The following is a 24,691-nucleotide window of genomic DNA, read 5'->3' on the forward strand; positions in this document are numbered from 1 at the left end:
AGACTCGAAGTCCTTAGCTATCCGTTATACACCAATCAACTGTATTATTAAAGTGGGTATATACGATCTTGTCAAATATTTATTAATAAATATAAAATGTGTAAAAAACTTATTATACATATATTTCAATATAAACTAAAATAAAAGTTAAGAAGAACATGTGTCGAAAAATGCGAAATAAGCCATATATTTAATTATGAGATCGAAAAAGGCTGTACAGCCAAATTCGCCAGCATGTATATAATGCATGTACGATGTGAATCTAAATTTAGTTTAACGGTTCATTTTAAATTTCTGCAGCGATATCGATTAATACGACACTCGAACACTTACTAAAAAGACGAATGCATCGGTTATTGTAGGAAAATATGTACGAATTATCTATGTATGTATGTATGTATGTATGTATGTATGTATGTATGTATGTATGTATGTATGTATGTATGTATGTATGTATGTATGTATGTATGTATGTATGTATGTATGTATGTATGTATGTATGTATGTATGTATGTATGTATGTATGTATGTATGTATGTATGTATGTATGTATGTATGTATGTATGTATGTATGTATGTATGTATGTATGTATGTATGTATGTATGCATGCATGCATGCATGCATGCATGCATGCATGTATGTACGTACGTACGTACGTACGTATGTATGTGTGTAGTCAGTCGTTTTGAGGCGTTGTCATTCATAATGGGGCGTGGTCAGTCATTATATATACTTATGTATATATAAAGCACGCTCGCACACACGCACGTACGCACGCACGCACGCAAGCTCGCTCGCACGCACGCACGCACACTGAATAATTGTGCACATTGTTTTATGTACATGACTTTTATAGCCCATCTGATTACATCCGTCTGATAACTAGGTCAACCCTCAGCAGATTGAACAGCTGTTTTCATGCATATAGAGGTCGTGATCTTTTTCCCACGCACTTAAACACCCAAGTCCTTGTAAACATTGTCTACTCTGGTGGAAAGTGTACGCAGTAATATCTGCATTAGATATGAGTCGCATAATGGGAAAAAAAATATAAAATTTTTTTATGCGCGCAATACAACAATGTTAATAAAACGTAAACAGTTTATAGCGTTGTTTAAAAATTGGAATTTTTTTTGAAAAAAACTCAAAAATAAAAAAGGTAATCAATTAAAAAAAACAAAACATTATGTATCATATAATACATTTTTTTCATTTTTTTTAAACATTAACAGTTTATAGTATTGTTTAAAAGTTTGATTTTTTTGTGAAAAATAATAAACGATAAAAAAAAGTTATAAGCAAAATATGTTTTGCATTAAACACCCTTTTCCTAATTATTTCCTGTTTAAAGATGTTTAACAGTTTTTGTTTTTTTAGGTTTTTTTTCGGGGGGGGGGGGGAGGGGGGAGGTCGAGAACAGGATGTTCCACTAAAGCTCGTCTGAATGCTTCAAATGTAGTTTATTCTTCACTGAGCCCATTTAAACTGATTCATGTCAGTCAATGCCTGCTAATTCTGCAAACCCTTGTAACAAACGACCTGCTGGGGTATATACGAAGTAAACAGTTCACTCAATTACAACAATTGTATTATCACACGAGTGAATAAGAGTGAATTATTGAGTCGCGTTCTGAGAAAACTGGGCATAATGTTTGTGCGTAAAGTGTCGTCCCACATTAGCCTGTGCAGTCCACACAAGCTAATCAGGCAGGGACAATGCAAGGTTGGGTCTAATAATAAACACCGTACTTTCGATTTCAAACTTTTATTCAAGATACGGGAGATAACAACAAAAGTGGCCGAGCATGCATATGTATAGAGATTTTACCCGCTGCCCCTAATCTGATAAATAAATATATACCTGGTTTTTGTCACATTAGTGTGCGACCACTATAGTTATTGCCGTGCACCATCAATAATTCAGAGTTACCTTCCTAACTTTCATGTCATGAATGTTGGCTCCTCTTTATCCTCGGATATTTCCGTAAAAATTGCCACATATGGAAGTTGCAAAATCGTCTACTAATGTTAATCGCTTATGTTTGTAAAAGTCAAGTGTGAACCTGTCAACCAGAGAGTGATAGCTGATGCAGTTTCATTTCACCAACGGTAAGGGGTACTGTGTACAGCGTGCCGTGTACGTACATTTGATACATGTGGCAAAGTTAGTTTTGAAAGTTACAAAAGCGAATTGCAGTTTAACTAATTCGAAAGATATCAACTTTAAAGTTACAAGTGGAAATTGAACTTGTAAAACTGAGATAATCAAAAGACCAATTATAAGCAACATTTTATATTTAACAAATCTTTTCAGTGCGATTTAAGTATAAATTGTCATGTTGACAAGGATGGATTTTAGGCAACGAATAGCCTCAAAATAGTTAATGTTCAGAGCAAATACACACTTGTCTGTTCTCTTCAAAATGCGTGTTAAATAATTAGATCCATTTTGTTAAACAAATGGTTTGTCTTGGAAGAATGTACTTTCAACTGATGTTCAGGGGTATTTTCGATAAGATTTGAAAGGATTTTAATACATTTTAGTTTCCACGTACCTGTACATGTACTAATAACAAAAATGCAATGAAATTATTATTCTGATTTGGAAGTAACATGCTCATTGCCAATACGTACATTTTTTAATGTATTGTATACACATACTTTTAATATTTGTGTGGTTGTATATTTGAATCAAGCGACTATTTTGTGCACATTGTTATCGTAAACGCACTTCCAAATGTCAGTAACAAGTTTGTTCTCTTTGGCACAATGGTTAACAATACATATTGGGTAAAAGGAACGATATAGTGCATTTCGGAGTGCTTTTCTGTAATATGCTCAGTCATAAATAACCTTTTATTTCCGAGTATATTTGGGGAAATATTTAAACCAAAATAACTTCATATTCAATTGTGCTTTTTTTCTTCAAAATTTCTGTAAAATTATTAACGATCCTTACTATTCCTATGGAAGAATGTCTACTTAAGGTGGAACATAAGGCATACGCATGTTGTACATTAAAAGTTATTAGTTCAATAGACAACATCGCTATTTGAAACTTTCCTGTTTCGATCTTTTTTAAGTGTTGCGAAAGATTATCCCAACCATTAGTTCGTAATAAAATATATCATAATGTAATATTTCATCAGGAGTGTGCGCTTCGTTCTTTTACAGCATATTTGTTGCGAGCGGAAAGCGCTCGTCGAACGAACAGTTTTGGTGTGCTTAAATTGTTTGCTTGATTATTTTAGAATTTCATTATTTCTCAAAACATTTCTCGCAATACTACAAAGACGTTAGGGTAGACGGCAGTTGACAATTTATTGTTAGAAATACAGCTAGAAGCATATCCGGAGTAATTGGTCGTTTTCTTGCCTTATTTTCACTTAAGGGGCGTCGTTTCTAGTGTCACACATACATAAGGCGGATGTTATTGGAAAACGAGTAGGGAAAAGTCGACACTATTTAACTTGTTTTATTGTATGTGTATAATGATAGACACAAACATCCAAGTTTGTAATTTTTCCTTGTACAACCTTTAATATCGGGTCGTCTGTATTGAACGACTGTAATGTTAATGTTTAACCTATATGATGTCATTGCTAAGAAGCTTTTAACAAAGACGAGATATAGTTTATACTTGTTTGGCCATATCCCATCATGGCTCAGAAAGTTGTGATTCTGCTGCACTAGTTGTTGCATAACCATTGAGTGGTAAAATAGTAATTAAATTGAAATGTATTCTTTATATTGCCATTTTAAACGAATTTCCCCCTGAAACCAGTTTAAATCCTGACTGCTTTTACATTCACATTTTTTTATATGTTTGTTCATTTTTTAATGTGATGTGCATGTGTTTTGTGACTCGCTGTTTCGCGATCGGTGCATTGTATAATAATTTTTCTCTTCAGTTTGTGCAGCGAGCGTTTCACTTTACGGGTGTTTGACAATTAAATTTGAGCTGCAAAGGACAATTTGAAGGCGGCACTAATATACAAAAATCGTTATATTCAAGACCTTACACATTTTCTAGACCTTAAAAATGGCATGAAAAATATCTGCACAACTAAACAGTTTAATCATGATAGACAAAGTAAATGCATTTCTAATGCCAAAATGGAGTACTTCAGAGTTGTGATTTTATTTCCCTGTTTCCATGAGCATATGTATTATATGCAAAGAGTTTTTTCGTACTTGGAAATGACTTTTAGTCATTTGTCCCCTATAAACGATCTTCAAATTAATTTGACTAATGGTGGGCTGCGCCAGATTATATGGATCTGATATGTGGGGCATAAAAAATAATTCATTTGTTCAGCATACGCAAATCCTTCCATGCATGCTATTTCTAAACGTAAGCGATAATGTTTTTAATGAGGCAGGTTTGAAGTATACAGGTCGGTTTCCTTTATCTATAGAGGTGACAAACGCCATTTTGAATATTGGTTATGATGACCTAGTGCATTACATAATATAAACTGTTCATTGTTATTGTCTTCTGAATTCACAAATTGGGTCTGGCTTAAAGGAACAATGTGCACTTACATTAAATAAGTAACTAGTATGTTTACCTCTTAAACTTATCTGTACTACAAAAAATCTACGTATGTTAGTATCTATATCAAGTTTACTGAACTATTTTAACTATATTGCATCGTCAAGTCTGTATTGTTTCGAAAGGACTTACAATGAGTAAGTGATAGGAAAAATACAAAATGTTGAGGCATGTATATTCTTATGATATACCTCTATATACCATGTTTAAAATAATTACTTTTAAAAATTTTGCCGTACTTTCAGGTTGTTCTGTTCACAAACTCAAAAATATCATATTGTTTATTGAATTATATTCACCACCTGGTCCGTACATTCATGTGTTTTATATTTTGTGAATGGGTCGGACATGTATTACAAACTAGTTTGAAAGTTGAAAGCTGTTTATTTTAATACAGTTTAAAATTAACAAATTACTAAGGACCGTGAATTGTTTGTTATCGACAAATCAAAAACAGCAGCGCACACAAACGTAGCAAACATATTTAGGAGTCACTGCAGGTAGTGTATGTCTGTTACATTTCCTCTCCGACTGATTTTCTCTCACAAGGCTATGTCATGGTCGGGTTCTTGTCCCTTTTCGCATTGGTATCTTTTCCTATACTTGCCACTTTTAACTGCGACTGAACTTATATAGAACGTTGAAGGTGAACACCCGTGTCATTCAAGTCACAAAATGCTATCCAAATTAAGTGCGTATTTTTTTCGACAATCCTTTTCTTAAGAGTTTTTTTCAACATATTTTATTTCAAGACTGCAAACACACACACACACACATAAGGAACGGAACATAACACAAAACAACAATGCACTCATAGATGAAAAAGATGCCTATGAAACACAGTTAAAGTTATTAATATAATAAAAGTCAAAGCCTTGAGGTTAACTGAAAATGTATCTAACTTTACATTACAGATGTAATAAAGGCGTTACAAATTATACACATAATTCAAAGCTAATACATAATGTTTTCTACATAAAAGTGTTTTTGTTTTTTGTTATTGCACTATTCGAAAACATATTCTGTTTTTAAAGCTTCATGTACATATTGCCTGCAACTTGTTTACATCCTGACAGGTAATATTTTCAACCTGAAGAGTAAAATATTGTATCTGTAGGATTACGAAATAATATAACCGCATAATGTACAAGGAAAACATGTTTTGTGTCAACAGAAACAATAAGATTTACAAACTTCGTGTAAATGGAAAATAAGGTTCCTTTTTAACACTACAGGAAACTATTACATCATATAATCACGTATTCACTATAAAAACAAGAGAGTTGACTGCATTGAGGGGCAAAACATTTAAGACAAAAAAGAAAACAATACATTTTTCCAGTATGTATACACAATAACAGATGAAAAAGGCATATAAACTTAATAATTTGTATGTATAATGATGCTTTATAACACATAGATCATTAATTTTATTTATTTTTAGATTACAAACGGCACGGTATAAGTAGTAAATATACAAATTTGCACAAACTACAAAAGTAATAAAATTTCACATATAAAGGTTTTGAGACAATAGCATTAAACAATTAAATTTACTAGCAAATTATTCCACATGTATTTATTTTTTTAAATTGATATTGTTTTTAGTTATCATATTTATACTTTGTTTTCTTTTGGCTTCTGTTATACTTGGTTTGCATTTCTTCATTTTACACTTGTACAAGTATATCTTAACAAACAAAATAATAATCATTATGGGTATAACAGACGTTGTTGAATATCCAAGTATCGACGTAGAAAAATTGCCTTATTCATGAAAGGAAAAGATTGCACTGATTATTTGTCATTAGGTATTGCTTTAGATATATGACATTCCAGAAAAAGAATTCTTAATTGTTCTCGCCATGTTTGCTAAATATGTGAACATGATGGATCACACGTAGTTTTCATAATATATTCATAGGCATTTTTGTTCCACATATTATTTGAATTATTCTGTATTGGAACAACTGAACCTTATTGGTTATTAAAATGGGTACTTCAAATATGCAATATTCCTATTTCCGTGCATAGTGGCTGAATTAAACATGCAGTACCATAATCGCTAGCGACCAATACATATATTATTTAGGTAAATGCATCAACTACATTATAATAAATAGACCTTTATAAACACATGCAGGCAATTTGTTAAAGCATCTCAACACAGAAAACTTCGCATCGCACAGTAACTCACATATAAAGGACAAAATAGTAATAGTACAATAGTTATAGGCAAAGTAATACTGGTCTAACTGCTTAAATGCACTAAACAACGTAAGAAGTAGCATGCATGACGTAGACACTGTCGTTTAATGTAACGTGTCACAAAATAATGCAATGAATCAAACTAAAAATAATATATGCAAAACGCCGATTTACTGTAAAAATCGTTATACTGACATTAACGAAACATGTGTTTTGCATTTACTTTTTGATATACTAGATTAAATTGAAAAATAGAAAACTGTTCATGACAATTTTATTCCACAAGCATCGCACTGGTCTAAAAATATATATTTAAGTTTAATTTTCAAAATGAGGCTTAAATTTCGATTGGATGGAAATCAGGGCAAGTATTACGATTGGATAGAAATCAGGGCAAGTATTACGATTGGATAGAAATCAGGACAAGTATTACGATAGGATAGAAATCAGGGCAAGTATAACGATTGGATAGAAATCAGGGCAAGTATTACGATTGGATAGAAATCAGGGCAAGTATTACGATTGGATAGAAATCAGGGCAAGTATTACGCTTAGATAGACATCAGGGCAAGTATTACGATTGGATAGAAATCAGGGCAAGTATTACGATTGGATAGAAATCAGGGCAAGTATTACGCTTGGATAGAAATCAGGGCAAGTATAACGATTGGATAGAAATCAGGGCAAGTATTACGATCGGATAGAAATCAGGGCAAGTATTACGATTGGATAGAAATCAGGGCAAGTATTACGATTGGATAGAAATCAGGGCAAGTATTACGATTGGATAGAAATCAGGGCAAGTATGACGATTGGATAGAAATCAGGGCAAGTATTACGCTTGGAAAGAAATCAGGGCAAGTATTACGATAGGATAGAAAACAGGGCAAGTATTACGATTGGATAGAAATCAGGGCAAGTATTACGATTGGATAGAAATCAGGACAAGTATTACGATTGGATAGAAATCAGGACAAGTATTACGATAGGATAGAAAACAGGGCAAGTATGACGATTGGATAGAAAGCAGGGCAAGTATTACGATAGGATAGAAAACAGGACAAGTATTACGATTGGATAGAAATCAGGGCAAGTATTACGATTGGATAGAAATCAGGACAAGCATTACGATTGGATAGAAATCAGGGCAAGTATAACGATTGGATAGAAATCAGGGCAAGTATTACGATTGGATAGAAATCAGGGCAAGTATTACGATTGGATAGAAATCAGGGCAAGTATTACGCTTAGATAGACATCAGAGCAAGTATTACGATTGGATAGAAATCAGGGCAAGTATTACGATTGGATAGAAATCAGGGCAAGTATTACGCTTGGATAGAAATCAGGGCAAGTATTACGATAGGATAGAAAACAGGGCAAGTATTACGATTGGATAGAAATCAGGGCAAGTATTACGATTGGATAGAAATCAGGACAAGTATTACGATTGGATAGAAATCAGGACAAGTATTACGATAGGATAGAAAACAGGGCAAGTATGACGATTGGATAGAAATCAGGGCAAGTATTACGATAGGATAGAAAACAGGGCAAGTATTACGATTGGATAGAAATCAGGGCAAGTATTACGATTGGATAGAAATCAGGACAAGTATTACGATTGGATAGAAATCAGGGCAAGTATGACGATTGGATAGAAATCAGGGCAAGTATTACGATTGGATAGAAATCAGGGCAAGTATTACGATTGGATAGAAATCAGGACAAGTATTACGATTGGATAGAAATCAGGACAAGTATTACGATTGGATAATAATCAGGGCTTGGTAAATGTCGGGAAGTACGTTTAAAAGATTCATCATGACCAGCGAACATATGGCGGTTTAAAAGTATCCTGTTTCTCCATCCCGTAAGAAAAAGTAGTTTGTATCGATCCAAACCGTAATGATGGTTACGTACATGATAAAGTAAACAATCCTAAAACACTCAGATCGGTATAAGATAATTATATCAATACTTAAAACAGTTTAATTTAGTATACTTTGATAATTGATAATGTTTTTTGTTTCTCCACTGGCGATCATAATTAAACATGGACGTTTCACACACTTGGTCAGTTTCGTATTCACTAATCATCACATACGAAATGTCCGAACAAATCTTCACCTGTAAGAATTGCATTTTCTCCACGTGCACGTGTGATCCGCATTTTAGGGAAGGCCTTTAGCAATGCGTTTTGGAAATATGGCGTTTCGGAAAATTCACCGACTGTAAAGATGGAATTGCATCCCATGCTTGATGATACGATGGACAGACGCTCAATTATTTTCTGAAAGGCTTCTCATTACATATATTTTCGAAAATCGATTTTCTCAAAAAACAGTTTATTACCACTAAAAAATACGTCAGTCTTGTATTCGGAATTTCGAATTTGTTCCATTAAACTTCTTCCGCAGCGTTCTTGAACTTTCTTGGAAAACATCACCGGAAGTTTGAAAGTATGAAAATTACTTTCCGGTAATTTTGTCTCCTTCTTTATTATTTCGATATTCTTGTCGATTTCATTGAAGGCGTTCAAATAAAATTCCTTCAACAACTTCATTATTTCAAATCCTGAAATATTTACATCAAATAAGGGTAAACTTAGGTTAAATTTTACTGCAAAGATACAAACTGTTTTATCAAGTAATATTTATATTAAACTAGAACAAACATTAAAGCAACGCGTATTATACAGGAAGGTAAATTTTATATACCTGCCAAAGAAACTTATATATTTGCAAATGCCTCATTGATAATTTCCGCTCTACAGCCATTCATAAATTCTATATTCCCCATCAGATTGATTTTATATACACAAGGAACCTTAATGACAAATCCGACTTTTTCAGCTGAAAAAAAAATGGAATAATTTATTAGTTTATCAGTTAATATGTTCAAAGAGTTTTTTTCTGATAAATCAAACCACAGGCAGCAGTATCATAAATTCGCCCCCCTCCCGGGGACCCTACCTCCCCCCCCCCCGAGCTTATCCCAGGGGTTCCAGATTGTTTAATGTACACCTATTGTGTATGGTTTGACTTTTCAACAACGAATATTGACAAAAATACACAGTTTGAAAAAATAACCCTCGTGTAGGTATTATATATACACAAGGTATGAAACGTACTATATGTCTATTGCTGAAAGATTGTGGAACACTGGACGTGACCTTTTTCACCGAAAACACACATGTTACCATGCAGTTGCCGACAAAATGCAATTGGATTCGTTAAAAGACAGTAAAAGCAACGTGATTACACAACTAACCGATCTCCTGCTCGGCTAATAACTTAAATATTCAATTAAATTTGACTTTCACGCTATATGTCACTCGGTGTTTCATCTAAACATGCACACCATTTTAATTTTATAACGCGTCATCTGGTTGGTTGTTCTCATTGTGTTGGCCAATGATATGGCGTTTTAGAACCGAGCATTCGATCGACAAAATATGACAGCAAAACACAGACATGTAGCGAGAAAGTCGAATTTAATTGAATATTAAAGTTATAAGCCGAGCAGGAGATCGGTTAGTAGTGAAGTCTCGTTGCTTTTACTGTCTTTTAACGAATCCAGTTGCTTTTTGTCGGCAACTGCATGGGAACATGTGTGTTTTCGATTAAAAAAGGTCACGTCCAGTGTTCCACAATCTTTCAGCAATAGGAAAATAGTGCGTTTCATACCTTGTGTATATATAATACCTATACGAGGGTTATTTTTTCAAACAATGTATTTTTGTCAATATTCGATGTTCAAAAGTAAAACCATACACAATAGGTTTACATTTAACAATCTGGAACCCCTGGGGTAAACTCAGGGGGAGGGGGTAGGGTCCCAGGGGGTGGGAGGGGGGGGGGGCAAATTTATGATACTGCTGCCTGTGAATCAAACTGGTGCATTGAAATGCAATAGCGAATTGAGCAGGTCTGAAATAACATTGATGAAAACAAAATCAATGAAATAAAGATTGTACCTTTCGAATCACACACAATGTGACGTGTTCCGGTAGCTACCGTTGAAATTCGGTTTTCTTCCATTAGGACGTCCAATTGTGGAAAGAAACAAACGATTGTCTCTATGTCCATTACAACGCTCATGTGTCTGTCTATTCCGGCCTTAACAAAACGACAACAACGTAATATTTTTTATTTTGGAATTTTGAAACTCAGAAAATTCTGTTGTAGAATATGCAAAATATGAATATACGGAATACAATTATATTCCATATAAAACAACAGCAATTGAAAAAGGCATGTTATAAATTATGTATTTATTAACCACGAACAAAATGTGTGAATGTAAATAAAATCAGTTCTGTTTTCACAGCTCAATCCCTTACTTAAATAATAACGGACACTGCTGTTTTAATAGATTAAAGGGGTGACCTCGTACTGAAATATAATTTATCGATTTGCAATGCTACATCAGGTCAAATTTTGTGACATTTGTATTGTTCAAGTTACAATAGTAAGATTAATAAACCTGAAGAGTGGCCTATTCTTAAAATAAAACACACACACGATAAAACTGTATCGTACGGTCATGATATGAGGTATTTATAATCAAATTTAATTCAAGTAGCTAAAATCGTTTTTTAATAATTATCTGCCAGTAATGACTGATCCTGTCCAGGCAGAAAGTTTGATATACTTCAATATATGAAAGAAAATCCATATGGTTATACTATAAAGATCTTATTTTTGAAACACTTTTGTTAAAAATAATAAAATCAGATTGTTTGATTGTTAAGATTTACCTGTAAGGCTGCCTTTGTCATAAATGTCTTCGCACTGTTATGGCCGGGTGGAAATGTTAATACCCAGTACATGTCTTTTTCATCGAAGCGACTATCGTGAAATTGTGCTTTTAGACGAGTCATCAATTTCGATTGTATTTGTCTTATTGTTGTTGAAACCACTTGTAATGCATTCAGTGTTTTTCCATCTGCATCTTTCAGTTTCGTATCTACTCCAATGATTTTCTATCATTTTAAAACATGTAAAACTTTGTTTAAAGATTGCCGTCGCATTATTATTTCACGTGTAGTAAAATAATAAAATACTACTGACAGAAAAAATAAAAGATATTTGGTTTGTATACAGTGTTTGCAGATTTCCGAATTAAATGGATCATTGTGGTTGGTTAAGCCTCGAACATCTCATAGATGGACTGAGCTATTTAAGATGTATAACTATAAGTAATTTAATGAAAAGCTTACATGCTTTTTTTCTGGGCATTAAGGGTTTCTAACTGATCCTTCGATATACACTTCTGAGCAATACAAACCGGATTCTGATTTTTTTTCGCAAAACTTATAGGGATAACCTTCAACCTATATTTCTGGCAGTTATGTGTTTGCATGTCGGGTACCAGATTGTAAAAATATACTTAGTGTCGTATTAAAGTATGAGAATGGTTTAATGTTATAATATGTAACCCAGTTCTGTCTTGTTGAATATTATTTAATTGGTAGTAAAACACTCCCTTAAACACACTCCCTAAAAGGTTTTTGTCATTTTCGCTTCCTAACAACTTGAGTATATTAGCGAGTATCAAAATCAATACTTGATTTAGTAAGACTCATCAAATAAATTTCTCTAAAAATCATCCGTCATAATAGAAGAACCGCTTTCAGTTGCCTTAGCGTAATTTGTAAAAATATGCATACTAGTGTTTTGGTGAAATATCTGAAACTCTAAATATAAACGAATTTCTCTTATTAATAAGACAATAAACTGCTTATGAATATAAATCTATTTAAACGTGCATGACTGGAAATACTATATCGACGTCTTTTTGCCGTTTTACGCTTTGCCAAAACACTATCTGCTTGTTCAAATTCAAGTTTATTTGTGAAATTTGTATTTATGGTGATAACTTTACTTTAGAGACGACGAAATTAAATGCAATTTTAGCGCTTCGTCCTCGACAAAATCAAGCTCACGTACATACAATTATTACAAATAGAGACTGTACTCTATATTTTATAGCTTGGTTTCTGATTTTTTTTGGAGAATATGTGCCTTTATGGTTTTGTTCAGTTTTGTTCAACATAATCAGTGCAATATTATCTATAACATATGGCCACTCTTTTTATGTTTTATTGTTTAAAAAAATGTCGTTATACGGATTAAGGGCTTCTTGATATCACTAAATAGTAAAAACTAATGACATCTTAAATATTTGATAATTGGAAGAGGCATTTACATTGAAGAATCGTCATAACAATGACACAGAATATTTCTAACAAACTTGTTTAACCATAGCAAAAGTATTTTAATATGGTTATTTATTTACTTAATCAGCAAAATATCTTAATTTAATACATAATTACACAGCAAGAAGAAATTTTTGTTGCTGCAGTCATCAGTGACAGCAGTGCGGATTATTGATCGGAAAACGCAAGTAAAATTGAAAAGAAAAATGAGAATATAAATTCGACTCACTTGCGATTTTTTAAACAAAACTATTGATCATTCACTAGATCTAAAAAATCTACCCGAGGGACGATGAGATGAAGTTATTTAAGTATAAGTTTAAACAACATTGTGTACAAGATTTCAATTCAAATCAGCAGGTAATAAAAAATTCAGATTTTCGTAATGCCTCACATAAGAAAGTCGTAGTTCAATGTGTTACATGCCCGATTACATTGCATGGCGTTATATCATTATGCAAATAACTGAGATTTTGTTAACACAAAATCAGTACTGTATAACTTGGGGGACGGGTTCATGCTATTTTTATAACAATGGAATTTATAATCGAATCTATAATCGAATATGTATATTGTCACTAAAAAATCGTTTTCTTTGCATGTTCACATTATTATTTTGATTACAAAAAAACAACAATTATGATTTATGAAATTGAAAATACGTGTAAAACTATACTAGATGAATCAACTTTACCTCTTTGTATAACTGCAGCATGAAGTCTCTAAACATATACCGTTCTTTGTGATTATTTTTGAAAACCAGGTTTGAGTACATTTGTTCTGCTTCGTCACCGAATGCCTCAAAGGTTTTACCATCCTCCTTTATCAACACATTGGTTTTTTCTGTAGCGAATTGTAATTAGAAAAGGATTTCACTAATACATGAACTCGCTTTTGTGGTAAAAAAGTGAACTTGATAACAACACCATTTACGTTTTTAAAATAATTACTTTATCGCAAATATAATAATCGGTCATGTTACCTTTCTTCGAAATACCTTCATTCCAATTCAAAGTTTTGATACGCGTTGGATTCGATGTCATAGAAAATGCAAGTTCAGTGAATTGAGAACCAATATGTATAAAAGCAACCACACGCACATTATCACGTGACTCATATTTGTCTGAAATGCTGTTATTGGCAAAAAGAACACGAGTTTTTTCTTCAGTTGTTTCCATCGAAGCCTCATTTACCTGAAAGAATAACATTTCCATAACATTTTAATGTTTATCAAACAATTGAAATCATTACCCAATGTCTTATCAAGATTAATGCCACTGTACGTCTTCAAAACCAACTTATATAAAGCATTCTCAGTTATTCGATGATTCTTTAACACATCATTTTGTGAATATTATCTAAAAAGCAATAATAATGTAATGTATAAAAAGACAATGTTTATCTATTTAAATACCATAGGAATCTTTAAAGTAAGATCAATACTTATAGTCCATAGAGCTTGGATGAACCCCCTCCCGCTTCAAATTTGTCTCAAAAATCCGTTTATGACCAACACAATTTTCTGATAGCCAAAATAGACGTTTGACCTCTAAGTGTGAACTTCATATTTGATTTGCTTAGATGTGAGATACGCGACATTCAGATAGTTTCCTAATGTAAGTCATTTGTGGTAAATTGTCTTAAAATTTAATCAATGACAGAAAAGGTCATAATGTTAGACTCACACCCTATAAATCAGGCAATTATCAGAAAGCGTCTTGGGAAAACATCAAGAAAAGTGTTAGTTTAGAGAAAACCAAGGCCTGTAACTTTCTCAATGAATCAGAACACAACGCAAACTTGGACTGTAAGTCATGTATTAAGAAGACTCACACACCAAATGTAAGGTCAGTATCTGAAAGTGTTTAGAAAAAATCAGGAGCAGTTGTATTTTAAAGTAAATTTATTTGTCAAAGGCCTGCAAGACATGAATAAAGACTCAACACCAAAAATTCAGGTTACTATATTCAAGCGTTGAGGAAAAACGTCTTGACAACTGTTATTCTAGAAAAAAAATTAAAGTGAAAGACTCGTTACTTCGCAAAAAAATCAATTAACTGGAACGAAACTCATAAATGATCCGAAAATCATGCAGGGAGATTCACACACAAAAATTTGAAAAGTATCTGAAGGCGTTTAGGTAAAAAAGTACGGAAACGAAATGCCGGACGGGCAGACAGACGTAAAGACAGTCCGACGTCTTCAACCCTTCTACCCTTCTAACGGAGGCATTCATAGTTAATAGTAAATGATAAGTGTCAAAACCACTTTAACCGGTACATAAATTATTACCTAAATTTAAAATATATGCTTATTCAAGGGAAAAAACATCTAACGTACTTCCGGCGATCTGGATGTTTGTTTGTTCTCAAGTTTGATGATGATACGATTAAAACGAATTTCAGTTAAAAGGACAACAATCTTAAATTTGCCAATTTCAATAAGTAAAGTGAAATTCAGAAGTGTGTTCATGTGATCTGTATGTTTGTCGATTTTGATCAAAACTAAATGCCCACAAACATCATCGCTAAGTTTCACAATGATCCGATTTTAAAGCGAGTATATACGATTTTGTCAAATATAAATGAATTTATATAAGATGTGTAAAGAACGTATTATATATATATATCTTTCAATATAAAATATAATAAAAATTCAGAAGAACATGTGTTGGAAAATACGAAATAAGCCAGATATTTAATTCTGAAATCGAAAACGGCTGTACAGTCGAATTCGCCAGCATGCATATCATTCAAGTACGATGTGAATCTAAACATAGTTTTACGGTTCATTTTAAATTTCTGCAACGATATTTATTCATACGACACACGAACACTAACTCTGATCCTAATAAAAAGAAAAATGCTTCGGTTATTGTAGGAAAATATGTTCGTCACAATCGAGACGGGGCGCTAATTTGTCTTTGCTGCATTTTATGAAATTGGTATTTAATATAATTTTTCTTGCCTATTTTGTGTTATTGTAACATATTTTATCAATTTATTATAATAAAACGCATATAAAAAAATCGTATATACTCGCTTTAAATGTTTGAGTTACAGAGCAGAAACTGTTGATAAACCCATTTTGTTTATTCTATACCTATTTCTACAAAATTATTGTAGTTAACTGGATGATTATCAAACTTGGTCAGGAAAGTATGCTTAGAATCATTACCAACAAGTTTCATGATGATCCGATTTAAGCTGTCACGATTGTATACCCGAACACATTATCATAAAATTTCACGATGATCCAATATAAATTGTTTGGGTTTGATGGACAAGCTTATTTTTGCCATTTTTTAAGTTCAAGGTCTTAAGAATTAAGAAGTCATCTACCTTATTATGTATCTTGGCCGACAAATGATTCCCCAAAACATTGTCAACACGTTTATTTATTGTTTGATTTGAACTTTTTGTTTTCAAAAAACATAAATCCGAATTCAAAGATAGACTTTGTCGTTTCTTGCGCAGTTCATAGCTGCATAATACGCAAATCAATTACGGGATATAGCCCATAGTTCGTGGCTTACTTCATATTATACTATATTATTGATCATGTATCTCTAGATAGATAACATAAATACAAAAGAAGAATCGAAGTGAACTGAACAAATATCAATCAACCGACAACACTCGAATTATCCGCACATATTTGAAATATGCGAACATACCTGTTTAAGTGGTTTGTCGGGCATTGTTTTTTTATTTGGACTATAAATAGTATCGTTAATCACTGCACTCATGCTTAAAGTGATATTATTGCATAAACGCTATCTATAATGCCCTCTTGCGGGGTGCAGAAACTTGGCAAAAGGAGGGCTTGAACGGGAAAAAAACGTGTATTATTAATGCGATTCACGTGCCGTTCAAGTATGCTTAGAATCATTACCAACAAGTTTCATGATGATCCGATTTAAGCTGTCACGATTGTATACCCGAGCACATTATCATAAAATTTCACGATGATCCAATATAAATTGTTTGGGTTTGATGGACAAGCTTATTTTTGCCATTTTTTAAGTTCAAGGTCTTAAGAATTAAGAAGTCATCTACCTTATTATGTATCTTGGCCGACAAATGATTCCCCAAAACATTGTCAACACGTTTATTTATTGTTTGATTTGAACTTTTTGTTTTCAAAAAACATAAATCCGAATTCAAAGATAGACTTTGTCGTTTCTTGCGCAGTTCATAGCTGCATAATACGCAAATCAATTACGGGATATAGCCCATAGTTCGTGGCTTACTTCATATTATACTATATTATTGATCATGTATCTCTAGATAGATAACATAAATACAAAAGAAGAATCGAAGTGAACTGAACAAATATCAATCAACCGACAACACTCGAATTATCCGCACATATTTGAAATATGCGAACATACCTGTTTAAGTGGTTTGTCGGGCATTGTTTTTTTATTTGGACTATAAATAGTATCGTTAATCACTGCACTCATGCTTAAAGTGATATTATTGCATAAACGCTATCTATAATGCCCTCTTGCGGGGTGCAGAAACTTGGCAAAAGGAGGGCTTGAACGGGAAAAATCGTGTATTATTAATGCGATTCACGTGCCGTTCAATCCCTGTTATGTGTTTTTCATATCCATAATCTGGTCCACGCGCAGTTACTTCCCTTCTCCAGCCTTCGACGACTTTCCAAGCATAAATGGGGAAATGAATAAGCACCAGTTTCCTCATGCATGCAGGGATAATGACTATTTCAATCTACTTTTCAAATTATACCATCTGCACTCTCTTGACAACAGCATTATTTTATTGGCAACGTCAATGAAGTTAAGGTTATTTACTCAACACTTTCAAAACACTATGCTGTAAATGTAAGTGTTTATGTACCTTCAACGTTCCTGCTGTAAATTCCAAAATGATTCCTCATTTCTAACTTTGCGCGACTGTATTTCAACGTTGCATTAATCCACTGTTTAAACACATGTTAAATCGAAAACTGCCTATCCGAAGGTAAAGGCTCGTCGTTTCGGATGATGACCGAGTGAGGCATATGTAAAACACAACCTTTAACTGTATTGAAATAATCGAATTATTTTGTCGATGTCGAATGAACAAAACATATTGATTTCACTGTTATTTAAAATTAATTTGGTATGTGTGATTTGTTTATGCAATAATAGCGAAAATACACATTTTCTCGGACATGATCATCTGCGGGCGCTCTCAAAGTGCGGGCAGGAACGGATTTTTCGAGCGCCCGAAGATGATCATGCCCTCGAAAACGTGTATTTTCCCTATATTATGCGCATCTAACAGTATATCTATGTTTATAGGTGCCTATCGCAACGGTTGTTTATTTTTGGTGTTTTCACTTGATATACACTTATATGTGTTAATACTGCATCAACATACTAAAACAATATCCCGGAAAGAAAAAAATAATGCATTTGAATATCAACCGTACTTTCGTTTGACAACTGATATGCATGTACGATGTGAATATAAATTAAGTTTTATTGCAGATTCGTTCATATCTATTCATACCAACACTAACTCCGATCCTATTATAAAGACAGTTCCGCCCGGCTTAGAGGACTGTACAGTCATGTAAAATATCGACTATAATATATATTTGTTTATAAACAATTAGTAACAAGATGAGTTGCAGCTAATTGGTAAGTTACCACATTTTAACATACTCTTTTGACCTGTTATTTTTTTCAGCTCAATTCAACAGTGAAAAATGCTCATAATATCACTTTCATAAATTGGTCAATATGGTGGAATAATTCTTATTACATTATTCAATAATAAAGCTGTTAATGGATTTTTGTTGAAAACACATATACAAATCTATTATTCATTTTTAAAATCACCGAATATCTTTCATATAATTTTGGTTAATCTTAATTCAAGTTCGCCTACTTAACGCGATAGCGTATATATAACGATTCTCTTACTGACCCCGAACTGACCTTGGTGCCTTGCGGGATGTAAAGCAACGCATTTAAGTGAGATAACAATTCCGCTGCTTGAGCAACGGCTTGTTTAAAGCCTCTATAACGCTCAAAAGCAACGAAAATTTCGTTTAAGTATTTCGTAAAATAAACACCTTAACAATCAGTGTTCCTTATACGCCACAATTTCAACGCTAGATGTGGTATGATTACATAGATTTTTGTAGATACAACATGCTCGTTTTGATTTATTTGTGACACAATTAGTTCCATTTTAATATCTCGCAAATATATCTATTCATACGACACACGAACACTAACATGGTACCATGAATAGATATCGTCGCGGGAAATTAAAATAGAAATAAATATTAAAGCCAATAATAAAAACGAGCATTTTGTATCTACAAACATCTATTTTACCAGACAATATCTGGCGTTGAAATTTCGGCAATTGCCATTAGGGAAACTAATTTTTAATTGTTTAACTTTATTGTACGAAATATGTCTCGAAATTTACGTTGATTTTGAGTATTAACGGGGTTTCAAAGCGTCGCACTTAATATGTTTAACGGACAATTTCGATTTTTTTTCCCGTCAAAACGCAATCATGATAGGGAACACCAATTCTTACGTGATCTTAAATATACTAGTGCACATAATTACCTTAGTACAAACGCTTTGGCGCTGACAATCTTCGAAATATAAAGGGGCACACACAAACTGTATTGATGTCAAGAGTTGAGTGTGAAACTGTTCGTTATCAAATTGTTAAAAAATATGTGCTTAAATCGATTTCTGAATCAAAACGATGCACGAGTTTGAGAAATTATTTATCTTCGCACAAAATACATTTAAAAAAATGTTTTTATATTGTTTATGAAGAGACGTGGGTTGGTACTCGGATATTTTCATGTCCGACCTTCAAAACATTTTATTTTTCGGATATAAGTATCATTGGTACAGTGAAATCCGTGATAGTATTCTGTGTTTATTTGGGATACTATGGGCTTTGATATGTATATAATTGGAACATATTTTCGTTTTGAGCTTTGTTGTGTAATTAATAATCCTGTGTTTGTCTAAAACGTTTAAAGCCAACTATATATTTACTTAAAACACTATAATCTCAAAGATATAGACTACCACAGAGTATGCTTAAAGCGAGATTATATGATTTTTATATGTGTTAAATTGTAATATATTGATAAAATATGTTACAATAACTCAAAATAAGCAAGACAAATTATACATTGAAGACGAACTTCATAAAATGCAACAAAGACAAATTAGCGCCCCGAGCCGATTGTGACCAAGATATTTCGTTCATATTTTCCTACAATAACCGAAGCATTCGTCTTTTTAGTAAGTGTTCGTGTGTCGTATGAATAGATATCGTTGCATGAATTTAAAATGAACCGTTAAACTAGATTTAGATTCACATCGTACATGCATGATTTACATGCTGGCGAATTCGACTGTACAGACATTTTCGCTTTCAGAATTAAATATCTGGCTTATTTCGCATTTTTCGACACATGTTCTTCTTAACTTGTTTTTTAATTTATATTGAAATATGTGTTTAATAAGATTTTTAAAGTTTTATATAAATTAATAAATATTTGATAAAATCGTATAATCGCGCTTTAAAAATCATATTTACCATTTCACTGAGTGGATCAGTTACAGTGGCTAACTTCTGAAGCTGAACGTTCATTATGTCAGATTCAATCTTCAATTTGGCATCTTCTTCAATTAGTTTCTTAAGAGAGTCGCTGTAAACACACGTTGAAGTAAACAGTGTCAAATACAATGACATCTTGCGTAGAACATATTTAACAAGTGCAGTTGGAATAGTTTTCAGTGTCGTTGAGTGAAAACATACGACTGTAAAGTTAACATGATCTGTTAAAAAACAAATATCAAAGCCATGAACCTTGTTGTTTCAAAGAATATGTTGTTTAAATTTTGTTTTAGTCCATATGTCTCAAGTAACCATTTGCCTCCGGGAGTGGCTAGTTTTGACCAGAGGTACATGCATTTTCAAATACCTTTGTGAAGGCTCTCAGTGCGATGTTACACACAAATAGGTTTAAATCATGTTGATAAATGTTGAGTTCAAATGGGACATAGCTGTAGAAGGTTTTAACAAAGTCTAATCAGGATGCAGGATCACGTGAATTTGTGGGGTTTGCCCTTTCAACTATAAGTGCTTTAAACACAAGTGGTGCTTTATTTCAAATAACTTTGTTTAAACAATTGTTCTTAAGAATTTGAACTAGTGCATAAAAGACAGGTTTTTATCCTGCTTATGGCAATATAAAATACATCAGACTAACTTCATTTAATAAGCCTGTGTTCTTGTTCAAAATTCTATTTGTACTACACGGTTATGCTTCGCGGAACGTGTCAACGATTTCATACGTATTCAAGGAGTAATTCTTATACCTTAAGATATAGGCACAAACTGCAAGAAAAAAACTGCATTTTATGCACTAAAGATTTTTTCAAATGTATTTCAATAACTTGAGATATTCGCAAAAGTTCAGTTCTGAACGGTGTGGTTACATTCTGTCAAGCACGTGTGTAACCCTCTGAAAACCCCCGTTGATTCTGCACCCTGTAATTGCACCTGTGCAACTAAATATGTATCGTAATTTCAGTCAGTCGGACGGAAGTTCGTAATTCAGTACTCACCTATATACCTTATTTTGGGCATATAATAAAGTAATAAAATAGCAACCACGCTTTGCTATATAGAATATGTGATGTCAGATAACATGACGTTTATCATGCTCGGGATGACAATGAACACATTCGCTAATATTGCTCGTTCTTCACGCGCTCCTGCTTTTGCTCAATAAAATTTCCATTCCACACTTACCTTAGATAAAAAAATATATTAAAACATAACAACCAGCATACTTGTTATGGTCGGTTTTAGGAGAATCTTGCTTGAGCATCTGAATTGTGGCCGTAAGTATCCTATAAAAAAAAAAGAAAAGTTATATGTATTATTGTCCTACTAGAGATATCAAGTTGCATGTTTGAAGAATAATTGAACTTACGGAGTATAGTCAATGTACTTTGGTCACGTACTTCACTGTTTAATAATTATTTATTAGTTATTGATATGCTTAGGTGGGCTTAGATTATTGTGTATAATACACCTTGTGTACTTATCCAAATGTCTCGACCATAGTTACGCTTTAGTTGAATATAATGTAAAATAAATAAGATTGCGATGTACCCATGTCTCTTTTCCATCACTTCTTTGTACTGATGTAGCTGCCGAACTCCTTCCTTTTTACGTGTTAACCTAGAAAATAATCATACTTCAATTGAAGTTTAGTAAACACACCACAAGGTATACAGGTTTGGATTATTATTACTTGTGGTTTTAATTAAACAAATCAAATTATGTGTTTTGTGATAGGTCTTACTCTTCTTGCAATAGTTCTTTCTCTTTCTGTATGTTGCAGACTCTGAAATCAAACAAAACATATGATAACTAGATATCTATAATATTAATATTCCATTATAAATAATTGTGTTACCTTCAAACAGCAACACACAACACATACGAAAGCAAATTTACTTCATATCATTCTCCAGTTGTTGTACTTTAGTTTCCGCTTTTTCAAATTTCTCCACGAGCTCATCATACTCTTTACAAATTAAGTGTTCTGCTCGCTTCAGTTGTTGTACTTTAGTTTCCGCTGTTTCTATTTTCTCTACGAGCTCATCAAACTCTTTACAAATTATGTTTTCTGCTCGTTCGAACTCTTGTTTCATTTCTCCTGGTGATTTATGTAATTGTTCCCTGAATTGCAAGTATATATTTTATAGTACCTGTAAACAGTTTGAATGTAATAAACTATCTTTTCGCAAAATACTTTTCATTTTTTCAAGAGAATTACAACGCTTACTGGTATAAAGTGTTGCTAAATAAGCGTTGGTAAAACCTATACACTGTTTTAAGAACAAAGCCCACATATTGTAATGAAAATTATAAGCTATGAAGACAAATTTCAATAGTGAAAATAAACCTTTGTGCGTTTCGTCTACTTTAATATTTGTATTTTTAACAAGAAAGCATTACGAAAGCATTTGTGAGGTCTCGAAACAATGTGACACTGAACCGTTGTCGCTTGTATTATTCATAGAAATAGGAGCAAGATAACTCATGCAAGTCAAAACGGAAAAAAATTGAACAAGTGCTTATTGTGAGAAGAAATTGAATATACATACTGTACATGTATGAAATTCATTCATGTTTATATCAGAGCATGAAACTAACAGTTTGGGGTATGCGGATTTCAATTGACATGCTTGTTTCTATGAGATTCGGATTAAACATAAAGGCGTAATGTTCTTTTGGAAATGTGATCGTAATTTTTGTGTGTATCTTGAATGTAAAAGGTCTGTTTAATCAAACGTCATATGGAGCGCGTGATCTTAACAGGCTAAAAAGACCCGAAAATAATATTTAAGTATAGTAGCGCGGAAAAAATGAATAGGAAGTCTCTACTATAATGCTCAAATCAATACATATTCAAAACGTAAAAAGCAAATTAAATTCTTTGAAATTGGTAATCATCCATTTTCTGGGTTCGCTTACAACAGATATGACTGTTAAAATGACTACCCCGTAAGTATAGTTTTACTAGTTCTAACATTAACGGAGAAGAGACTTGACTTTTGTTCATTTAATGATGTAACAATTCGATATATCCGCAAGAATCGGATCGCGCTTTACATAAGTAAATCAAGAATAATGTGATAACATGCATTGGAACGACATACCCTTTTTTAATAAGTCTTCGCTTACCCGCCATCAGCATTTCGATTTGTGCGTGAATTTATATTATTAATAAAATGTAATGAGTGCACGCGATTATGATCTTTATCGCGTTTTTTCTCTTCGAAATACATATTACTACGAAGTACCATGCATTCAGTTAACAAAATAGTTTATTGTGCATTACTGATGCAAATGATCGAGTTGCTTATGCACCCTTTATGCATTTGAACATGTAATGGACCGGATGCTGGCATTGAGAAATGAATATATTGTTTTAAAATCGTTGCATATGTACTAAATTGTTTTGAAAAATCATCACATAAGCTCCTTTTACAAGATAAAATGTAAGATAAAATTGAAGAATACAATTATCATCTGCTTTTTGCAAGCTAACTGGCAGTTAAAAGACATTAAGCAAGCAAATAAAGAGCACTTATTATATATATCTCATACATTACCAAAGAGGGCGGATGTAAGCAAAACCTATGCATCTATAAGAGCACATTGTATTAACAAACAAGTAGTGATTACACGTGGAATGAGGTAACCGATAGAGGGCCGTCATGGCCCATTTGTACTGATTTTTTCCCTAACTATATTCAACTCATCAGGCTCAATCTGAAATATGTTGATTATCTTGATTGAATAATGTTACACAAGGTCCCTGTATAATATGGTATATTTTACATACGTACCGTTTTAGCGAACAAATGTAAAATGGTGGTATGTGAAAAATCATCAATTAATATATACCGTGTGAGAGCTGCCGTTAATTCATCCGTAAGTTTTTTTACGATGGCTTCATAATCTTTCTTCGTCGTGTCAAACGCTAGTTTCTGGAGTACAATTAGAAATAATCAATCAAACAAATGGAAACGAGTTAGTTACAGACGGTGAAAAAGTAAGCACACACGATTGTATTGATATTTCCGAATAAAAGTCAGAATACTTACATGCGCTTGTAA

General features: G+C 32.9%; 1 protein-coding gene across 6 annotated transcripts in view; it reads right to left on the reverse strand.

Moving 5' to 3' along the window:
- LOC127858091 (uncharacterized) overlaps window positions 1-22,607 on the reverse strand; it is a 241,560-nt gene extending 218,953 nt beyond the window's left edge. For 3 of the 6 annotated variants that reach the window (XM_052394987.1, XM_052394985.1, XM_052394986.1), the window contains exon 1: window positions 22,521-22,607. In XM_052394987.1, the coding sequence (XP_052250947.1) occupies window positions 22,521-22,525 (5 nt within the window). In that variant the 5' untranslated portion in view covers window positions 22,526-22,607. Of the gene's footprint in view, window positions 1-21,847; window positions 21,908-22,172; window positions 22,236-22,520 lie in introns of those variants that run through there. The other 3 variants (XM_052394988.1, XM_052394989.1, XM_052394990.1) reach the window with 2 other exon arrangements.
- Between the last annotated feature and the right edge of the window lie 2,084 nt (window positions 22,608-24,691).

This window comes from Dreissena polymorpha, chromosome 14 (assembly GCF_020536995.1).
Source record: "Dreissena polymorpha isolate Duluth1 chromosome 14, UMN_Dpol_1.0, whole genome shotgun sequence".
Lineage (NCBI taxonomy): Eukaryota > Metazoa > Mollusca > Bivalvia > Myida > Dreissenidae > Dreissena > Dreissena polymorpha.